The sequence below is a fragment of the Cydia amplana genome, chromosome 23, assembly GCF_948474715.1.
Source record: "Cydia amplana chromosome 23, ilCydAmpl1.1, whole genome shotgun sequence".
NCBI classification, from domain to species: Eukaryota; Metazoa; Arthropoda; class Insecta; order Lepidoptera; family Tortricidae; genus Cydia; species Cydia amplana.
Window position 1 is genome coordinate 100954 of NC_086091.1, and position 20365 is coordinate 121318.

Genomic DNA, 20365 nt, shown 5'->3' on the forward strand with positions numbered 1-20365 from the left:
TATAACGGCAAGGTACTCGTTATCGAACCTTACAAACAGACGTAACTTCGTTTGATTAGAGTTGATTAGACAGGTCACAAACTTCAACCCCATTTTCACCCATTCATTCCTTCTTAGGAGTGTTCAAAAACGTTTAAAGAGTATATGCCATGGTTTAAATGTCAAGGTGCTACATATAGAATTCGATTTCCTCCTTATTTACTTATTTACTACGAGTATTTTCCAAAAAGTTTGTACTAAAATGCAGGCAATATTCTATAGGTCTGGAGGCTCATTCTGATTGTAATGATAAATTAAGACTTTGATCTGTATTTGTTATAATTAGGTAGATATGATCTCTCAGGTGTCAACAGTGACAAGTCTTCAGCCAAAAAGTCAATTTTGACCTGACAGCTAATATCCTGACAATAAAAAATCCATATCAAATTCGTTACCTGTTATTAGAATCAGACTACGCCACCTGGTTTTTGTTCATGTAGTAGTTATGTAATATTTTCAAAATCCGAACACGCCTAGACCCACAATGACCGGTGCCTGGACAACGAATTCACCCGCGCCCGTTAATTGTTGCCAACTTTTAACTTGTTATTCCATTACCCCCTCTTCTCCCCCCCCCCCCCTCTCTTCCCATCCCTTCTACGTGAGGCGCTTGCTCATTCGCCATTATGGAGGCTAGTTATTCAATTAATAATTCATAACCTCTACACCACTGGAGAACCTGCTTGAATTTGGACCTCATTGCTAGGAAATATGGTACAAAATTGAATATACTTTCTGATGGCGGTTACGGCTGTTGAGAAATTCTTTGAAAAGGCCTAAAACAACGGCTTTTTGATCGGAGATGTGGCTTAGGTGCTTTTATTATTTTGTAATTTTACTCTAATGGATTTATGAAAGAGGAATAAAAGCTGTACCTAATTTTTCTAAAAAAATCTGTGCTTATAGGTAATTCTTTTGGCTAAACTAATTACAAAAAAAAACTGTTTTCAAAGTTTGATGTTGTTACAAAAAAAATATAAAGGTGACATTTGGATATCAACTGCAGCAGCACGTCTGTTGCAACATTACTGCATCGGCGTTAATGTTGCTGCTGCGTCTGTCAATATCCTTAGTAAAATAAGTGACAGACTGAACGCCTTGATCGCGGCTGTAATGTAATGTTATCAAGGAAATTGATACATACAGCGGTGACAACGGCTTAGTTAGAGGTAATGTCGCAACAGTAATGCATCTGCGGTTGACATCCGAACGTCACTTTGAGGGTAACATTCCATTTCTGACCGCAGCTGCACTACTGGTACTGAACGCGTCGCTGTTACTGTCACTTTCCATAGTAAAATGAACAGTAGTGCAGCTGCGGTTGGAAATGGACTGTCACCTTTAAGGATGTTTCTGGGCCCGATTCGGATTTTGAAATAGACATCTGTTAGATATCTTTTAGATATCGCCAAGATACGATAACGATATGTTTAAGATCTAACCTGTCAAATTTGACATTTGCGCGATTCTGGAGATACTCTTGAACGATTTCCACAAGATATGGCTTAGAGATCCGATTCACATCTAAAAGATATCTAACTCTATCTAACGTAAAAGTGACATTGGTTGCTCGAATTGCGCTGCAAAAGAGAACTAGTTGAAATCTAAACTATAACGTATCTAGAATGGATGGAGAATGGATGGAATGGATGGATCTAGTACTACGTTTCGTCTCTTGTGAATATCTTGAAGTTCCAATACGGCAGAGACTGTCTCTCTCTTAATAATATTTGACACAATCTGATTTGCAGAACCATAGTGGTCATATATTTTTGCGAGCTTCGTTATTACAAAATGCACGATGTTATTGCAGGTGACTCAACATTACTGCACTTGATGCTTTCCGAGCGAATAAATTATATCGATAAAATTTTATGAACCATTCAACGTTGAAAACGGCAGTGATCGTTGCCAACGCATCAAAAATACCGAACTTATCGTACAGCCAATTTAAAAACTGAAATAGATGTCATATACTGAAGGAAAAGTGCCATCAACCACTTTAGTGCCCGAGACCGGATTCGAACAGGAGAATGATTCAGATTAAACAATTTGTTATGGTTTTGATACGACTTTGACGATCATCTTAGCGATTGGCGTGCACCTCATGCACGACTCTCACTATAATTTGCTATGCTAATCAGCGTGAGCGATCGTCGAGGTCGTATAAAATAACAGGCTCGCCAAAGTCAGAGCGATCTGTATACTTTTTAGGCCCCTCGATTTACAATCGCCTGCCTAGTTCGATAAGAGATGCAACTTCCACCTCGGCATTCAAGGTTCGGCTTAAGAAGTGGTTAACGCAGGAGGCATTCTACTCATATGACGAGTTTTTTAGTCAGCAGATTAGTAATTGTAGTAAGTAAGTAGTAATTGTAGTAGTTAGGTAATTGTTAAAAAAAGAAAATGAAATAGCCGATATAATAGTTCAAATTAATAAAATTTATATTCTATTGAATACGTAATATTGTACTTGACATGTAACAATTGTTATTAATAAACATATTTCATTTCATTTCATTTAACTATTACAAGTTATTTGTTTAGTAAAAGTAACGCTAAACTGTTCTTGCGACCTATTTACTAAAATCCCCCTTTGTATTCAACCTCAGCGGCTCCCAAATCACCCTCCTCCCCCTCAATAGCCTCCAGCTTCCCTTATCTCTCTTTAAGAGCCTACGTCCTTTGCATTGCTAATAATAACATCGGTTGCCTAACAATATTTGTCTTGTTGATTGACCAATCTTATACCTTATTTCAACGAAATACGATTTAGAGTGTTGCAGTTAATAAATAGAGTCACACAATAGTAGTTTATGCAACAGTGATATAATAAGGGTTCTTAAAATTCAAGGGTCGAAGTTACAAAACGAGACGTAGTCGAGTTTTGTAAAAAAAGACCCGAGAATTTTAAGAACCAATTATGAGCTGTTGCATACATTACTTTTTCTATGACAGCTGCAGCAAAAAAAAAGAGTTATTATTAAAAAAACAGAGTTATTATTTAAAAAAAATTGAGTTATTATTTAAAAAAAAAAGAGTTATTATTGTAAATGAAAACATACCTCTTTCAATCAAGATGATCGGAACTTGTATCTTTAAAAAAAATAAAGCAGTTGTATTATACTCATAAGATGACTGCTAGCAGTCATCTTATGAGCCTATAGACAAATCATTCAAATGACATTGCTTTAGATATCACTGTTAGTCATTTAATTGACACATTTAAGTGCTGGAGTAGAAAAATACTATAATTAAGAATGGTGTTCATTTTAAAACGATTTAAACGGATTATATAGCATAATTTAAAATATCTAGTTCGCACTAACCGTCCTTGCAATAATTTACGAATTTGGTACTTGTTTATAATGTCTTTTTTTGTTGTGAATAATGATAGACCTCTGTTTTAAACGGTCCTATTACTTCCTTCTACTTGAGATATTACTGTTCCTTAACCAACGTCAAATAGTTTGTATGGTAAATCTAGTAATATATATGCGGGAGTTATAAAACCTCAATCCCGGTCCCTTATCTCTTTTTAAGAGCCCACGTCCTTTGCATTGCTAATAATGAACGGTTGTACGTAACGATGCGCAAGTCCGAACTATTGTTAAACCCGTTACGGTGAGAGAGCTTCTGACTGGTATATCTTGACCTCTAGAAAGGGCAATAGACGTAATATCTTTGAAACCGATAAATGTACACAATAAACGTACACTAAGTCTTATGTAACACATAAAGGCTATTATCTACTTATCAAAGCATTACTGAGCAGCATTACAGGATAACTGGAAATGGATAATGTCACTTTCAACCCTCTAGCTAGATAAACTGAGCGACAGATTTCAACGTTCCAATCGCAACAGCGATGCAGCGAATGCGTCAAGGAGATTGATAGTGACATCTCCCGTTACCGGTAGCTAAAGCTATACCTATTATAATATTGCGCAGCAATGCTGTCGAAATCAGAACTTAAACTTAATACAAAATAGTCCCGCAGCCCCACGCCACGTTGGGCGCCATTTTAACACATTTTTATTTATGTTACTGTATATTTATTGTAACTACGAGTGTGGTGAGATGTGCAATAAAGAGTATTTTATTGTATTGAATTGTACTGTATTTTTATCTCGAGCATGCGATGATTGGTTTTCTGGCCTGGGGGTTGACTGGCATACACATTAATTTTCTTGAACATACAGAATACTGCAGTTTCAAATAGTTATATGAGTGAGAATTAAGTGAACCTTACCACCAGTTTATATTTGTATACATAAAGGAACCATCTTTAACATTTTACATTGCTCTTTAGAATAATAAGTATACTGTATTTGGATCCTAGAGAACATTTCGGTACCTAGTTAAGGTTTTTTGTTTCACAGCAGTAGCATCACAGCTCATTTTTTTGGAAAGTTTGAATGTATAAATTTCTCCTATCAGATCTAGGAGTCAATTTATTTTATCTATCTCTGGGCTCTAAATAATTTCTAGGGATATAGTGGTCTGCAACAGCAGCGAGGTAACTTTGTAAACAGAGCGCCGCGCGGCGTCCGGCGAAGAATCCTCATTATTTGTAAATAAACCCGAACAATACATTATTCATAAACCACCAAGTGTATCTTCACCATCTTGAGCTTTAATACTCTTGTAATAAAGGCGTTAATCCCTTGTCTAGTTGTCACAGTCTGTTGCCCGATCTTCGTCTTCAAATAACAGTTAATATTTCATTCACAGCTTCATTTTCGCTCCATATTACTAAACCTCTGCAGGTTTTGTTTAGAACAAGACAAGGTTTCGTAATTTTGTCTTAAATAAATTCTTTATAAACTCTGCTTTTAGGACCTAAATATAGGTAAATATGTAAACGCTCACTTTGAATATACTGACGCGTGAAACTCGTGAAAGAAATTAATTCATTAGTGTTTTGTATCACATAAATGGGTAGTTACTTACCTACTAGATTTAGATTTTTCTGTGTTAACTATAAAAAAATAAAATAAAAGAAACAAATATGCTCACAATTTTGGTATAGCCTTTGTCAGGCATATCGAAGCTGTTTTGAGGTGATATAGAACGTATCTAGAAACTCTAACTGTCCTTAACTTTCAGGAACATAAGAGGAAAGTTTGGGTTATTTCCATACCTACAATTCGCAAACTAGAAATTTCAGTCGTCAAATAAATCTAAGCCTCTGTGAAATATAGATACAATAAGAACGACGTTGTTGATAGGCTTCAACTAGAAACTAAACTAAAGGCAACAAATGAACACAAATACAAAGTAGTTGAGCCAATAGATGAACGCCCGCAATAACTTCGGATTGCTGCCGCGTTTGTCTTGGAACACAAACACTGGAACACGCAGAAACACAAATACTCACGCAACACACATCTACATAGCGGCATAGACATAGATTATAGGGTACCTAAAGTAAAAGGCATGAAAGTAGTTTAAATCGTATTATTAAAGACTTATTGCGTTATCCTTAAAAGTACTACAGGCCCCAATTAGCTATTTATTAATCATTTATCTTAATCTATCATTTTGACATAATATGTCTTGTAAGAGAGGGATTAAACATAAATTAAGTACCTAATTGAACTTGTAAAGTTTTTGAATAATCATTATTATAATTTTTGCAAACAATCCTTTTTCCCAGTTTCTTGATATCTCTAATACTTTGAGATTATAACATTTCTAATAAAAAACGGTGTATAACGAACAATGACTGAGAAGCTACTCCCTGTACTCTGATAGAGGGCGGTCTGAGTCCTGATTTACGGTCTGTCCCGCGCCCGGCATAACGCTATTTACATCCGACCACGCACAGCGTACACAATGTTCAACGTTCGGAAAATAATACGGACAACGGGTGAGAGATGGCGACAAATGCGTTGTGGTTTATAATCCGACCGGAAAAGGGTAATGTTTTAGAGTATAAACATTTTTTTATTTGTACTTGCCTCTATTTATTATTTAACCGCAATTCTACCTCTTTAGGGACTTAATTCTGGGATAAGACTACGCCATGTTTTATTTTAGATTAAAAATTAACAAGTCTGTTTAGCAGTTTGTCGCAATCAAGTAAACACGTTCGAACAAAAATAAATAGTCATAATAGTAGTAAGATTTATTTGGCACACCTTATCATCTGGTTTGATGGATTAACGTGTGGTATTAAGTATCATTAAATTCCAAGTGAAGTTTATAATTACTATAACCAATCGGGTTCGTTAATATTTAACTTTACTTGTTACTGAAGGTTAGAATCCTCAAAAGCTTACGACTGGTATGTAGTCGTGAGTATGACACTGACTTTGATTAAATATAAGTTTTTATATCTCAGAAGGTGTTAAGCTTAACACTGATAAGCGTTCACAACGACACTCATGTCTAACTTTGACTAGAAAATCTATATCAACGCTTTTGGCGTATCTCAAGGTTCTCAATTAAAACAAACTTAAAATAAAAACTTTGATATCAAGGCCTTTAGGGTTCAAAGGTAGGTGACCCTTAGGTAGATCTAATTGGAAACCTTCTTGTTTAACTTCTTAACTTAACTTTCAGTAACAAACAGAACTACTTACTACTTGCAGTAGCTAAAAAGAGCAATGAACTCGAACGACAAAAAGTTTTTTACTCAAACATCTCATTAGAAATTTAAATCTTTAAGACTACTTTGGTAAATTGGTCCTCAAGTTCTGTTTAACTTGATAAATTAGACGGGAAAGAATTTCAATCCGAATCCTAAAGTCACAACAGTAAACTCAAATCCTGGCAGACGGTCCGGGGTGCAATTTGGTTTTTATTCTCCGCATAAAACAACAAGACTTCATTTAATCCACATAGAACTTAACCTAGAAGAGATTGTTGCTAGTATAACTTGTCCTGGAGATCTGTAACAAAGTATCAAAGTCTGCGTAGCTTAGATTTTACGTACACTGGTCTATCTAAGGTAAACGATGTGCAAGCGTTTTGAACAATTCTGGTCGCGTATTCTCATTCTTTATTCACCATAGTCTATGTAGTCGAACGCATCAAGGAAACCCTTGTTTATGTGACTTCGAGATTTATATCAAAATATTAGTCGTTGAAGGTCAACTAATACAAGTTCATCTGAGCTTTTGAGTACGCTTATTATGAATGAAAATAATAACACTGAGCGAAGTCGCGACAAACCGCGGAAGGGAAGACCCGCAAATGACTACGCAGTTAAATAATCTCGAGAATTTGCTCTCATTCTGTAAATATTTGAGATTTCTTTATGAAAATGAAGTGCTGCATTCTGAGCGGTCTGAGTTAGCTTTGTGGACGTTTTTTGGAGTGTCTGAAGTTTTAAAATTATAATATGTGAGCGTTTTTGCAGTGGTGTCTGAGGTTTTTACACAAATGTCGAAGAAAGGTGATGTTTTTCAAGTGTATGTATGAATTAGATTTAGACGTGTGAGGGGTTTTTATTCTCCTCAGCTATGAAAGTGATTTTGGTAGTCTATTTGTACTTTTTAAAAGTAAAATGTTGTGTGATTGTTATACATGTGTTGAATTAATACCTAGTTCAAATGTGTGTTGTATATTTCTAACAAACATAATAAAGATATTAAAAAATAACTTGAGTTAATGTGTGCTTTTTAATTTCTATCTATCCTGCTCGCAATATTATACAATATATGTGAGCAGCTTATTAAAATTCATCATATTTTAGGTACTTCTAAAGTTTAAATATTGTTTACTCACCTTTGAATCTTTGAAAGACACAAAGTGGTCTCTCTTTAAACTTTTCAAACCTAGATCTGTGGTTGTACGGAATGTACGGGTCCTATAGCTACTTGCTATCTGCCATGATCTCTAAACTTCAGTAAACTTTTTAAAGCTCGGAATAGTTGGAACAGAAAGTTTTTATGACCGCTCTGGGAACAAAAGCCGTAGTTGTTACTTGTTAGTTGCTAAAGCTTTTCACATCCGAGTTATATTGTTCGCCATTAGACCCGGATATTGTATAGAAATGGTTGGGGTGAATGTTATAGGTACAAATCAATTCATAATAGTTATCCGTATAATGGGTTTGTAACAACGACTTTGAAATGTCTTACTCGCTCTTTATTGATTTCATCTCATCTATCCTTATCTTTGCTGCTAACGTATCGACTACTGTCTGTGACTTGTAAGGTTCGATCTTTTCATCGATTTTGTTTTTATAATAATATTATCGTTATTTTAAAGAATAACAGCAATTCCCAACTAACATTAGGCGCTAAATATAAGAGGTAAAAGAGATCTATATAACCGTTCGATCGCTCCTTTGGTTCTATTGATGTTCTAAAAATAGGAGTTATAGCCGGCTATAACCCCGTAATATCCCCGGATTGGGCACAAATTTTAACACCTGAGGTTGCAAAATGGCGCTTTAACGGGGTTACAGGTTGAAATAAGAGGTAGAAGAGCGCTATAGTAGTGCTATAATAGCTTTAATTAAGTATTTAGGAGTTAAAGGGGTGCCAGATAAGTGACTATTACCTATTTGAGTAGTAGTGTGGGTCTATATAGATGATACAGCTTTAGATGGTATATTGGCATTTCTGGACAACATTTGTAACACTCAAGAAGGTAAATGCACATTATTTTCCTATGTCACTATCTTCTTTGATTGTAGATGTTTACATTTTTGTATTATTGTTCGTAAGCTTACCTTGTGACAGCTTTAAGTGAAATCTAATGGCGGATAAATAAAAGGAAATATTATTATAGTGCATTGGTACCAGCGCTATCTGCAGATTTATGACGGCGAAATTAATTGCACTGTCAATTACTATATGTATTATTAACAAAATTTTAAAGGGCCTCTGATCCTTGGCATATTTATCAAAATGTAATAGTTCTTTATTTGTGGTCCACCGTATTTAATTTTCGAAAAATTTTACATTATACGTGAACTCCGGTTTTAAGTATAGTAATACTAACATTAGGTCAATATTGAGTAAAGCTATGCATTTTTATTCAGTATTTATGTTCTAATTTATAGTTTTTGATTTGCTCATTGATTCATCAGCTATCTTAACATGGCGCTATAGGCTTAGCTTATAAGTTAGTTTCTAATAACACTATAAGATCTATTAAGGTACTGGATAACGCTCGTCTGCGACTACATGATCTATAATAGCGACTAATAACTTCTCTATTCTACTGTAAGTGATACAAGGGAGTTAAGTAACATTAGCGATACAAGGAGCTATAAGAGACTTTTATCGCCTGTTTAGAACCTTAAGTTCAAATTGCAGCTGCTTATAACTCATATAGATTCTAAGGTTATAAAATTCACTTTGAGCTATAATACTAGCTGCTTAGCATGCATTATAGCGGTTAAAATAGTTATTGTGGCTCTTAAAGCTATAGCTAATCCTCTTAAACACTTTTATGTCACCTCAGCCTGTAGGCTAAGACTATGCAGCTATTGTACCGCCGTTCTATGTCTTAAGGTTATAAAATAGGTGCCAAGTGTCGCCTAATTGTTTGTTGGGTTATATTGTTAATCTGATAAGCGCGCAATTTATTAATATAGTAGTTTTTGCTAAAACTTATCTTAATCCTTATCATAATAACGGCACTACTCTTAACTACTTATTGGAGGACTTTTTGTCTTTGCAATAAAGTTCATGAATTTTCATGAACATTGGAAGATGCTATAATCAAGTAAATTGCCATCCACAACTGCAATATAAATTATCCATGCTGCAGTGTTCTCAGATTCAATTATAAGACACGTGCAATCTGCTCGCCATATGCTGCTGCGTGCAATATTATTATAACGATTCTGCAAGATCCTTCTGATAATGCGTTTCATGTAATTACATATAAAAAGCTAATGTCTTGAGATGAATTTAATTGTTCCACTGCAGCTATGCAATTTCACTAATGAAAAGAAAAGCGAGAAAAAGGTCATAGTACTTATGCACTTTCAGCAATTTTAAGATTTAGGAGGATTCATCGCAGGACGTTTTATTTAATATAAAATTATTTGTCTAATAGGTAATGAAAGTCTGGATGGCTTGAAATAAATTAATTTATCCTACAGCAATTTAAATTCATAATTGCTTGTTTGCATTCATGAAATTTATACGAAAATAATTGTATGGCCTTGATGAAATGTATTATTCAACAAATAGACAAGGCAATAAACTGAAACAGATAGTGGAACGTTAAAATATACAGCTTTATTATTATTGAAACATTAGCTGTATACACACGTTTTTATCAAAATTTTGATTAAATATTCGCTTGCGGTCAAATTTGCTAAAATACTTGTAAAGTTATTTGGTGAGTCAGACATTTATTAGACAGTTTAAGTCGGCAGACGGCAGGAAATAGAGAGAAGTAAAGTTGTAAAGAGTGGCAACCTCTCGTTGTTATGCTATAGACACTAGCTTCTGCCCTCCACTCGTTTGCGTAGAATTATGATGAATTGATGATATTGATGATGATTGATAAAAACTACCTACCCTATGGCCTTTCCCGGGCCTCAAAATATCTTCATACCAAATATTTAAATCGTTTCCGCGGTTTAAGCGTGAAGAGGTAACAGACAGACAGACAGAGTTATTTTCGTATTTATAACTAGCTTTGCATACGACTTCATCTGCGTAGAATTAGAACAGCTAAAATGCAAAGATAAAATACTGTATTGTGTGGCCTCCGAGTGATACCTAGTGTGTAAAACTTTCAAGAAGATAAACAAGACCAAGTGCGGGATTTCGAAAAACTTTTTAGCGCTTTTTTCGAAACCACGGTGACAATACCATCCTCGAAACGTCGGACACATAACACGAAGGCGGCATTTGGATACTCTTTATCGACTTACTTCTCTCTGGTTGAAATAAGAACTTCGGCGTTGACTTTCAACGTCTGTGTAATTAGCTGTTTCAGCCTAGAATTAGCCTGATTACCTGCGGGCTAATTTGCGACTTCGTCGGTATTTTATTTTCGTAACTTTTCGTTGCTTGATGAATGAATGAACAGTTATATTGAAAATAACAAATTGAAGAAAGGAAAAGTTTTAGAAGTCGCAATTGTTGATCACTGTCTTCATTTTAGACAGGAACCGCTATAAATAGGATTTAATAAATATGTACGTAAAATTTGAAAATTTATAAACTGACTATTTTTTTTTATACATTAGGTATGTACGTTTTTCTTTTAGGTTTTATGTGAAAACCTGGCTCTTGGATCAAATTTAACACCTGGGTTTGTAATCCAAACATCTTAATTGTACGGTTACTAGTATGGGCATGTTTTAATTATAGTTTGGTATTATTTTTATTTCAAAATGGCAATGTATTTTTTTTATGTTTTTTTTTCATATTTTTATTTTATTTTGTTGGCTTTTTTACAATTGATTTCATTTATTATTTACTTATTGTAATTATGTATGTTTAAGATAAAATGTAGGTAAGTATTAAAGATGCATAAACGATCCAATGGATCCTAGATCCTACACGAATATTTAGAGGTAAATGTATATCTATCTATACATACGCGGACTTGTTCGTCGTAATAAAAGAAATCGTTAAACTTAGGTTATTTTTCAGGCCATTAAGCTCCGCGTGGGTACTAAACTTTAATTCTTTCATAAGAAGAACTTCACCTTACCCATTATCCAGTTTCATCCGGAACTTTTGCGATTATATCGGGGAGTTATTGCAAATGCGTGTCGACCACAGGGTAAGTAGTCGAACGATCAAGAAAGCAAGAGTTGTACTACGAACATCGAAAAATGATCGTGACTCCGTCAATGCCAACTCTGTATCTACTACTCCTATAGGCTATCCTATAAACGTCAACTATTTAATAGGTATTTGATGAATATAGTAGCGCTTACACACTGTCGCTTGCCCGATCGGTGCCCTTTTTTGCCAGCGAGCGTCAAATCTAGGCCATTCATACATTGTGCTTGAATAAATTTATATATTCAATATCTCGTTTTAAGATGATAGTCCACTGCTTCTCCATATAAACTTACCTAATCTCCATTTTCTTCCCTGGGTACTTCCGTTATTGAAAATAATTTTATAAAATATTTTCCATTAAGTCAACGTCCAGAGAGGGAAATAGGGAGTTCCCATTGGGGACTTTTTTTGTATGAGGAACCCCCTAACTTTATGTGTGTGCACCAGCCTTCTGAAGTCATAGAGTCAAGGTCAATGAAGATATATAAACGTCTTATACCGGTTTCCTTGAACATTTGCCTCGGCTGCACTCCAAATCACCACGAATACCTCTCTGTATCGAGCTGTATTTACGGACAAAGTCCTAACGGCTATATACTTTACACCGCGTTATTGAAATTTCCGCAACTTTGCCCACCCGACTCACAGATCGCCCTCAATCGCTACTTGCCAGGTTTTCTCAACTTTGATGGGTTTGCGTTTAGGTTTTGGTTTATTTATACAGTTTCTTGTCGTTTCTGTATTTAATGAATGTTAAGTTTGGTCGGTTGTTTCACATCGTCAAAGTAACACATGGTATAAGATATAAGAAACTGTTAATTAAGAATATCGATTCTACTCACTATTTCCTATAACAATATTACAAATCCTGCTCTATTGTCGTTCGTCTACTGCAACTAATAAACTTGTTGTATACCTTTGTTGTCTAAATACCAAACTCCTGTTGATGCTCCTCCTAATTGATCGGCCACTTTGATAAACTCCGCTTCAATGCGGGCTAATAAATGAAATTCCAAAACTGATGAAAGGAGTTTCTGCCTCGTTTAGTTCCAAAACAAAAAGCCTGACTCAATTGAAACATTAACAGTTTCAAAGTTAAACAACTTTCGTCGTGTCTCTTATTTTAAATTTTGAAGTTTGACTCATTATGGAAATTAATATTCAATTATTCTCATTTGGACATAAGGGATAAATCAAAGTCAAAGTATCCAGACAGAAGTCAAACATTATGCATGATATTCAGAAATCTCGTAGAAGTTTTTAAATGATACAGTAGGTACCGTAATATTAGAAGCATTTTTAATTGGTGCTCGGACCGGGATATTTTTCTTTTAATTATGACTAATACTCCTGAAGCTCAAGACTTCGATTGAAGTGTTACAATAATCTACTCCACTTGTTGCAGTCTCCAACTTAATGAAATATTTAAAGTCAGCATTTGAGCTCTTTTTGACTGAGTTATCTTTGTCACCCACCGTCTACTTTGCAGGTCAGAGTAGTATATCTAACAAGAGTAACAAGTCCTTTTCTTTCCAGCCCTTTCTGCCCGCGCGTCTTCCAGCTCGGAGCGCGCGCCTTCCCCCCGCGCGCCCCCCGCGCTCGACGAAGAATTACTACGCGATGCGCCCCTCTACCCGCCACTACAGGTACGTTGTATGTTACAGGCACATTGCATTCAAGTATCGGTCACTCTTTTAGTTCGTTTTTGCAATGGAAAAACCCCTTTTTACCAATTGATTATCCCTTGTCGTGCTGTATTATGAAAACGGACCAAGAGATGTCGCTTACAAACTCTGCTGTGTTCCAAGTTCTATAAGAATGATACTAGATCTTAGCTTAAATATTAGCGCTAAAATCAGGTTATTTGCAATAGTAAAAGTATATGGTACGATTAAAACTTTATTAGTTCGCAATCGACATTCTGCATGGTGGAACGTTATGATGGCGAATGATGATCTGGTACAAAGAAGCCTCGGTACGAATATCATGTAATGTTCTTTCCCCACAGTATGCCTCTCCCGACTACGACCCTGAGGACCCGGAAACCAGCATCGAAGACAGCAGCATCCTCGTCACACCAGAGCTGTCCGAAGACAAAACAAGCGACAAGATTGATATTCCCGACATAGGGAACATTCCTGATATTGACAACGTTCCTGACATTGAAAACTTTCCTGACATAGGGGATGTTAATGATCTTCAGGAGATAAACGGGAGTGAAAGTGAAGTTGAGTTTGAAGAGGGAGAAAGAAAGAAAAGAAGCAGTGGACCTGATTGGGATAAAGGTTCAAAGGTAAGTTAAAAATAAACTTGACTAGGAATTTAAGTCAGTAGCAATAGTTTTCGGTTAATAACCATCACAAATTTGAGAGCAAATTCTGGCAAAGATACGTTTAGAAATACTAAGTCGGCGCAGATTTAGCCTTAACAAACTTCACCTAATACCATGCGTTCTTTTGATGCAAATAATTTATTTTCATATAGAACATTTAATATAGTCATTACAATTTAGAAATATCAGTAGTATGCATCATATTTGACGCATTTAAAATTGATCATCAGGGAGCAAACAGACGCGTCCAGACAGCGGACACGATCCTCAACATCCGCGGCGCGCTACGCGACGCTATCGGCGACGCGGGCGCCGCGCCGGGCCCGCGCGCGTCGTCACGTGTGGATGCGTTTGTGATCAGACCGGCTGCGCCCGCGCCGCAGCCGCAAGCACAAGCGAGACAGGCGCCGAAGGTGCAACCTTCCACTAGCCAGGTATTATCATCACAACATCCTACTGACATGAACATCATCCTACTGGCTGGTCATGCGCTGACCTCATTCATGCTCCCTACATTAACAAGATTATGGTTCAACTTGTATAGGCCCTTCTCTGGTCGTGTTCTCTGATTTGGTCTACTTATTAAAGAATTGTGATAATTATATGGCCATATGAATTTGGTAATAAAAACATTGGCCATACACACTACATTGTAAATCATGCTTATACTCGTACTAATACTACTAATCATTCAACTCGAAGACAAATCGAGTGCTTAAATAAAACAGCTCTGAGAAAAATCCCATTAATTCTGAAAATACGCTTCCCAAACACCCCACCAATGACGTGATTCCCGACAAACTTATACGTTTATTCTGAAAATGTGTTGTGCAGCCGAAACATCGGGAGCTGCTGGTGGAACCGCACGCCCGCGCCCGGATCCCGTGCGAGCTGGCTAATGTCACGGACCTGCGATGGTACCGCGACAGTGAGGTACGTTCCACTTAAGAACTTTCCACTTCTTGTAACCTGATGTACGGCGACTTAACCCTTTAACCTTACATCAGAACATCATGTGTGTTTGTATATTTATCAGCTGGTGAACCTACCTACCTCTGCGCGTGGTGGGGAAGCGATGTGGGCAGAGCCGGGCGGCGCGGTTATAGCGCGAGCGACGCGAAGTGATGCCGCTGTGTGGCGCTGCGAAGGAAGAGATGCTAACGGCAATAAGGTGTCTGGGAAGCCAACGGAGCTACTAGTTTATGGTAAGATTTCCATATTATTTCCCAATTTTAAATTCCGGCATGTACCAACGAGTTTTTTGGATCATAATAATTATTATGTACGAAATATCACATGATATTTACCACTAATTACAGTAAATGAAAACATGTTAAAACTCGGAATAAGAAAAGAGCATAGTCAGTGGTTATTATTATAGATTTTATTTGTGGATTGATTGATTGCGAACTGAGTGGATACCTATTTAGTTTAGGAAGCAACCAAGGTACCGATAATGGATGGCGGATTTGAAGAACTAATTCATTGTTTTGATACAGAACCGGTGCGATCCCTCTACTTGGCTGTGGATGGGCGACGACTGGACGCGGGTAACACGTGGGTGCCCGTGAGAGACAAGATGGTGCTGGAGGTTCGCTGTGTGGCTGAAGGTATATGACACCAATTCATCTTTAAACTTGAAAATGTACTGGAGTGACGTCATTAACCTCACTGATCGCTCTTGGCCGTTTCCGTATCCTATCAACTCATAACTTTGAGCCAATAATATTCTTAAAGGTACTTTACTTTTACCTGCGTAGTTTTTTTCAGCCTTCACATTATTGTCTCTTAGTGTCTAGTCTTGTTAATCAAATCATAAGACAATCCTTGCCTATATTGTTTTTCTTCCTGCTTCTTTGACATATCTTCTCTTACAGGAGGTGTACCAGCACCCGAGCTGTCATGGCGACTGCTAGCGCTAGAGCCAACGCTCGACCATCGGCCCTATTTGCGGACCAAGCCCGCTAACTACTCACGAGGTAACAAAATGATGATTTTTTGACCTATGGTCCTGTAATTGACGCAAGGATCGATTTTTTTATGTTGTGGCATACTTACCCTTTGGATGTGGTTGTCAGTATTTAACAAGCTCCTAAATGAGCATCTTGGATTGAGTTATTGATTAATGTTATTTTACTTAACGATCAATTGGATATTACATACTTATTTCCAAATCAGTGTAAAATTATTTGCTGTAGGAATTAATTTAAAATTTTACAAAAACTGTAAACTTTATGGTAGCATGTCATCCTCAATATAATTACTTTTATTTATTTATTAGGTAACTCAAAATAATATATGTCATATAAATCTGTCTTTCCAACAGAGGGCGTGACCTGGTCTGGAGCATCAGTGACAGCGGCACGCGAGTTGCACAACGCCAGCCTTCAGTGCGACGCCAAACAACGCCGGCCTCCCACAACGGAAGAGGCCGAATCCCCTCCCGCGATACACTCTACTAAACTAGAGATACATGTCACTTGTGAGTATATCATACGGCTTTTCTTAACCCCAATAGCAAGGGAAAATAAGGCAGGCCTCCCACCGCAGACGAGGCCGAAATACACTTTATTAAACTAGAGATTCACGGCACTTGTGAGTAACTTGGTATCTAGGTTCGCCTCTAGTATTCAGTGCGAGGCCAAACAACACATCAGGCATCCCGCTAACATCGATGGCAACAGTTGAGGCTGAGTTCCTTAAGGTCAATGAATGACAAAGATGTCACTAGAGGAACTATTAGTCTTCCAGCGGCTTTGCCATTGAATTAGTTTTATTTATAATTTGCGCATTTTTTTCTTTTAATATTACTGGTAAATATTAATAATTTATCAATTCATACCGTACATAACTCTCGAAATGCGGTGTTTTTCTGGCAGACCCACCATCATTCGTGATCTCTCGCTGGCCTGGCTTCGGCGTGGCGCTTTGGGCTGGGGGCGCAGCTGCGTTGCGCTGTGATGTGGATGCGAATCCACCAGCAAGAGCTTGGTGGAGGCGAGACGACGCTCCTCCAGATAGGTTTGTGTTGATTTTATAATCAAAATTCAAAGGTCAACTACGAGTAAAGAAATGCATCTAAATCTTTCATATTTTAAACCTACTAATGATTATTAATGATTATACTCAAGATCTGACACAGATATTTAAAAACATTTTTTTTTACAGCGCACCTCCACAAGGTGGCGCTGAGCGCGGTTCCTCGGCGTCGCTCCGCTGGCCGGCACTATCAGCTCAGCATGGGGGCTGGTATCGTTGCAGAGCCTCATGGCTTGACCAAGAATATTCTTCCATCGGCTACTATCTGAATGTGCTCTGTAAGTATTTTTTGTATATTTATAAATCGCGTCGAATGAAGTTGCTCACATAATTGTGATCGAACTTCACTTGGTAAGTTCGTTTGATCATCAAAAAACACGGTACATGTGGTCTAATGGTTTATTAGAGCTGGTAGAGATTAATAATCTCAAACCTAGATCATTTTTGAGACTATGGAACGCTGAATTGAGCTGGCTGTTCTTATATTTTGGATTAAAATACTTTAATTCACAATTATATTATTAATTACACTCTTCACAATTATACCAATTATTCCCTGCAAAAAAAAATATGTCCGGGATTTTATCCTGGATGTCATTAGCTAAGGGGAAAAAAAGTTGATTGTTCTTGTTACTAATGGGGAAAGGCAGTGTAACGACTCCTAAGATAAAGTAGTTGGTAGTTACAAGTATTAAGAGGCTTATTTCGCTGTAGCCCCGGATGAATCATCGTCAGTGTCATCGAGCGCATCCAACACTGAGGGCCAGAAACCCGAGGAAGCCGAGGACGAAGAGGTGGACCATCAGAAGGTCGACGTGCCACTGGGAGGGAGTGTGCAACTGCATTGCCCCAAAGGTAAAGGTTTTAAATTAAGTGTAGTTTCTTAACGTTTAGTGTAAAGTCGTTTTTTTTATCAAAATCAATAAACTGTTCATGTTCATGCTGCTTAAGTACAACTGCGCCGTTTCTCAAAGAGAAAAGTTAATCACATTTCAAGCATATGGATTTAAATGTGACCTGGTTTTGTTAATATTGAAGTGCTCTTGCAGGCAGCGTCGGTTGCTGGTGGCGTCGCGTACTTGGTAACGCTTCGGAAGGTGCGTGGGCGCCGGCTGGGTCTCATAATGCGCACGGGGTACTCGGTAAGTTTTCTTTGAACCTTCATCATCTTTTGCGACGGCGAGGGTACTAGACTAGAGGTCTTTCCTTTTTGTCAGTTCAACGCGAGATCTACGCTTGTCCTTCTGTTCGAGAGTGTCCATCCAGCTTTGTACTAACAGACTAGTGTGATGGGTGTTTACCGTCACTTGAACTTCAAGATAGCTGCAAAAGTTTAAGATTTATCTTAAGTTTAAGTAGGAACCATTGAACACATTTCTTCCTCTTTGCAATTATGAACATATTAGTTCAGTGGGCCGTTCAAATTATCTTAAGAAACCGTATCCGAAAGATGTGTCATCTCTAGAGCTACAATTTTGGTTAAATTGAAATGCCGGTTAGATTTTCAAGTAAAAAGCAGAATATATTTTTAATCAAGTATACCCCTTAATCTGTCATGCAGGGATCAAAGAAGCATTATACCAAGAAGGAGGGGAGTACCGTTGCGTCGGCGCGCGCGGTTCGGACCTCGCGCGCTTGCAGGAGCTGAAGCGTGTCACACTGAGGGTCACTGGTAAGAAAGAACGGATCCAAACACAAAATAGATTGATTTTCGACCAAAACTATTCAGAATGAGCATTAAAAATTCCTAGTTATGTCTTTTTTAAATAACTAGCTCGTAACTTTTACATGTAGGTAGACGATCACCACTAATTGGCGTTCTCATTATAATGTATGTAGTAGGTATATAAGTTAATACTTATATACCCCCCTTATATACTAATGTATGAGAAGGCTAGTCGATAGCTTTAAATAATAAAATTATGGTTCCATTAAGCCTGATTCATGTTTTGAATACTTTATGAGTCACGTGTGTATTACAGTTAATCAAGTCTAAAAGAAAGCTTTGATTTATACGAAGATTCAATTAGCTGCTTCCCTATGATGATGATTGATTGTTAAAATATCTTAGGTGCTGCTACAGCCCGTGCAGTGTCAGCAACAGCAGTAGCCGGCGGCGGCTGGAGGCTCGAGTGTGGCGCTTGCGGCCGAGCGCTGCGAGTTCTGTGGCTACTGCGAGGCAGGGCTGTCCCAGCGGCGTTGACGCCTGATCTACCGCAACATTGCTGGCGGACTGTACTTCACGTGACCGACCCTGACGAGGTGAGCAATATTATGTCTGCTTGGTGTTAGTGACTGCAGTGACGGAGACTAGAGGTAGCGACACATACAGCTTCTTTCTTTCAATCTCTTGTTCATGCAAGAATAAATCATTTAATTTCATTTAGGTAGCATTCATTTGTATTTCGGCGAAGCGGAAGATCGCCATAAAATCTTATCTGGAATTTTAAACTGAGGTTAAGTAAAGTCAAGGAATTTTTAATATATTTGTGATACTTCGTCCCCAATCTCAAGTGGCTTTCATATTAATTGTCCGTTTGGCATGTTAATAAGTGGTCAAAGTGGCACATATATCAAACTCCTTGACTATATGCAGCTTAAGACATGAAATTAACACAGTCATTAAATTGCAGGTGTGGTGCGTCGCCGGCGGCGCGGGCGGCGGCGCGGTGGCAGTATTCCCCCCGCGCACCCCCGCCCCCGCCAGGCAGACCGTCCGCGCCCTACACGGCGCCTCTACCGCTTACCACGCCTCTCTAACCTTACTGACGATGGCGTTAGCTTTCCTAGTTTAAAACTAGACGATAGAAAGAATGGCGACGCTGCTGCCAAAAAGTATATAAAATCTAAACTGAATTTTACTTTCCAATCCTAAGAATTGGATTGAAGAAGTAAATTAATTTAGAAGATCATAGAACGATGTCGAAACCGCTGCTAACGAGAGCGTAAGATCTGAAGTGAATATTAAAGGTATTTAATCCTCGGAATTGGAATAAAGATGATTAATTTCTAGTGCATGCGATACGGCATAATGCCTTCCATCATGACTATTTTAGTCATCTATATTATAGCAGTGAATTGGATGAATATCGCTATTTAATTTATGTGAAAAGGAGGCGTGCAATTTGACATAAAGCCATCTATCAAGACAATTTTAACCAGCTATATTACCTATATTAGCGAAAATTGGGTTAAGAAATTAAAATGTACTACTAAGCTGTAGTATTTGGAGAGACGA

The 20365-nt window shown here is 37.5% G+C and overlaps 1 protein-coding gene across 1 annotated transcript in view; it reads left to right on the forward strand.

The window, feature by feature from the left end:
* The window catches only part of LOC134658801 (uncharacterized), an 86391-nt gene extending 66457 nt beyond the window's left edge, over positions 1-19934 (forward strand). Inside the window, exons 3-17 of the mRNA XM_063514458.1 lie at positions 13293-13402; positions 13765-14049; positions 14319-14522; positions 14923-15021; positions 15125-15293; positions 15588-15698; positions 15966-16067; positions 16415-16570; positions 16968-17109; positions 17257-17405; positions 17842-17982; positions 18177-18269; positions 18689-18799; positions 19199-19389; positions 19761-19934. Coding sequence (XP_063370528.1) covers positions 13293-13402; positions 13765-14049; positions 14319-14522; positions 14923-15021; positions 15125-15293; positions 15588-15698; positions 15966-16067; positions 16415-16570; positions 16968-17109; positions 17257-17405; positions 17842-17982; positions 18177-18269; positions 18689-18799; positions 19199-19389; positions 19761-19922 — 2225 coding nt within the window. The 3' untranslated portion in view covers positions 19923-19934. The remainder of the gene's footprint in view (positions 1-13292; positions 13403-13764; positions 14050-14318; positions 14523-14922; positions 15022-15124; positions 15294-15587; positions 15699-15965; positions 16068-16414; positions 16571-16967; positions 17110-17256; positions 17406-17841; positions 17983-18176; positions 18270-18688; positions 18800-19198; positions 19390-19760) is intronic.
* The last annotated feature ends 431 nt before the right edge of the window (positions 19935-20365 follow it).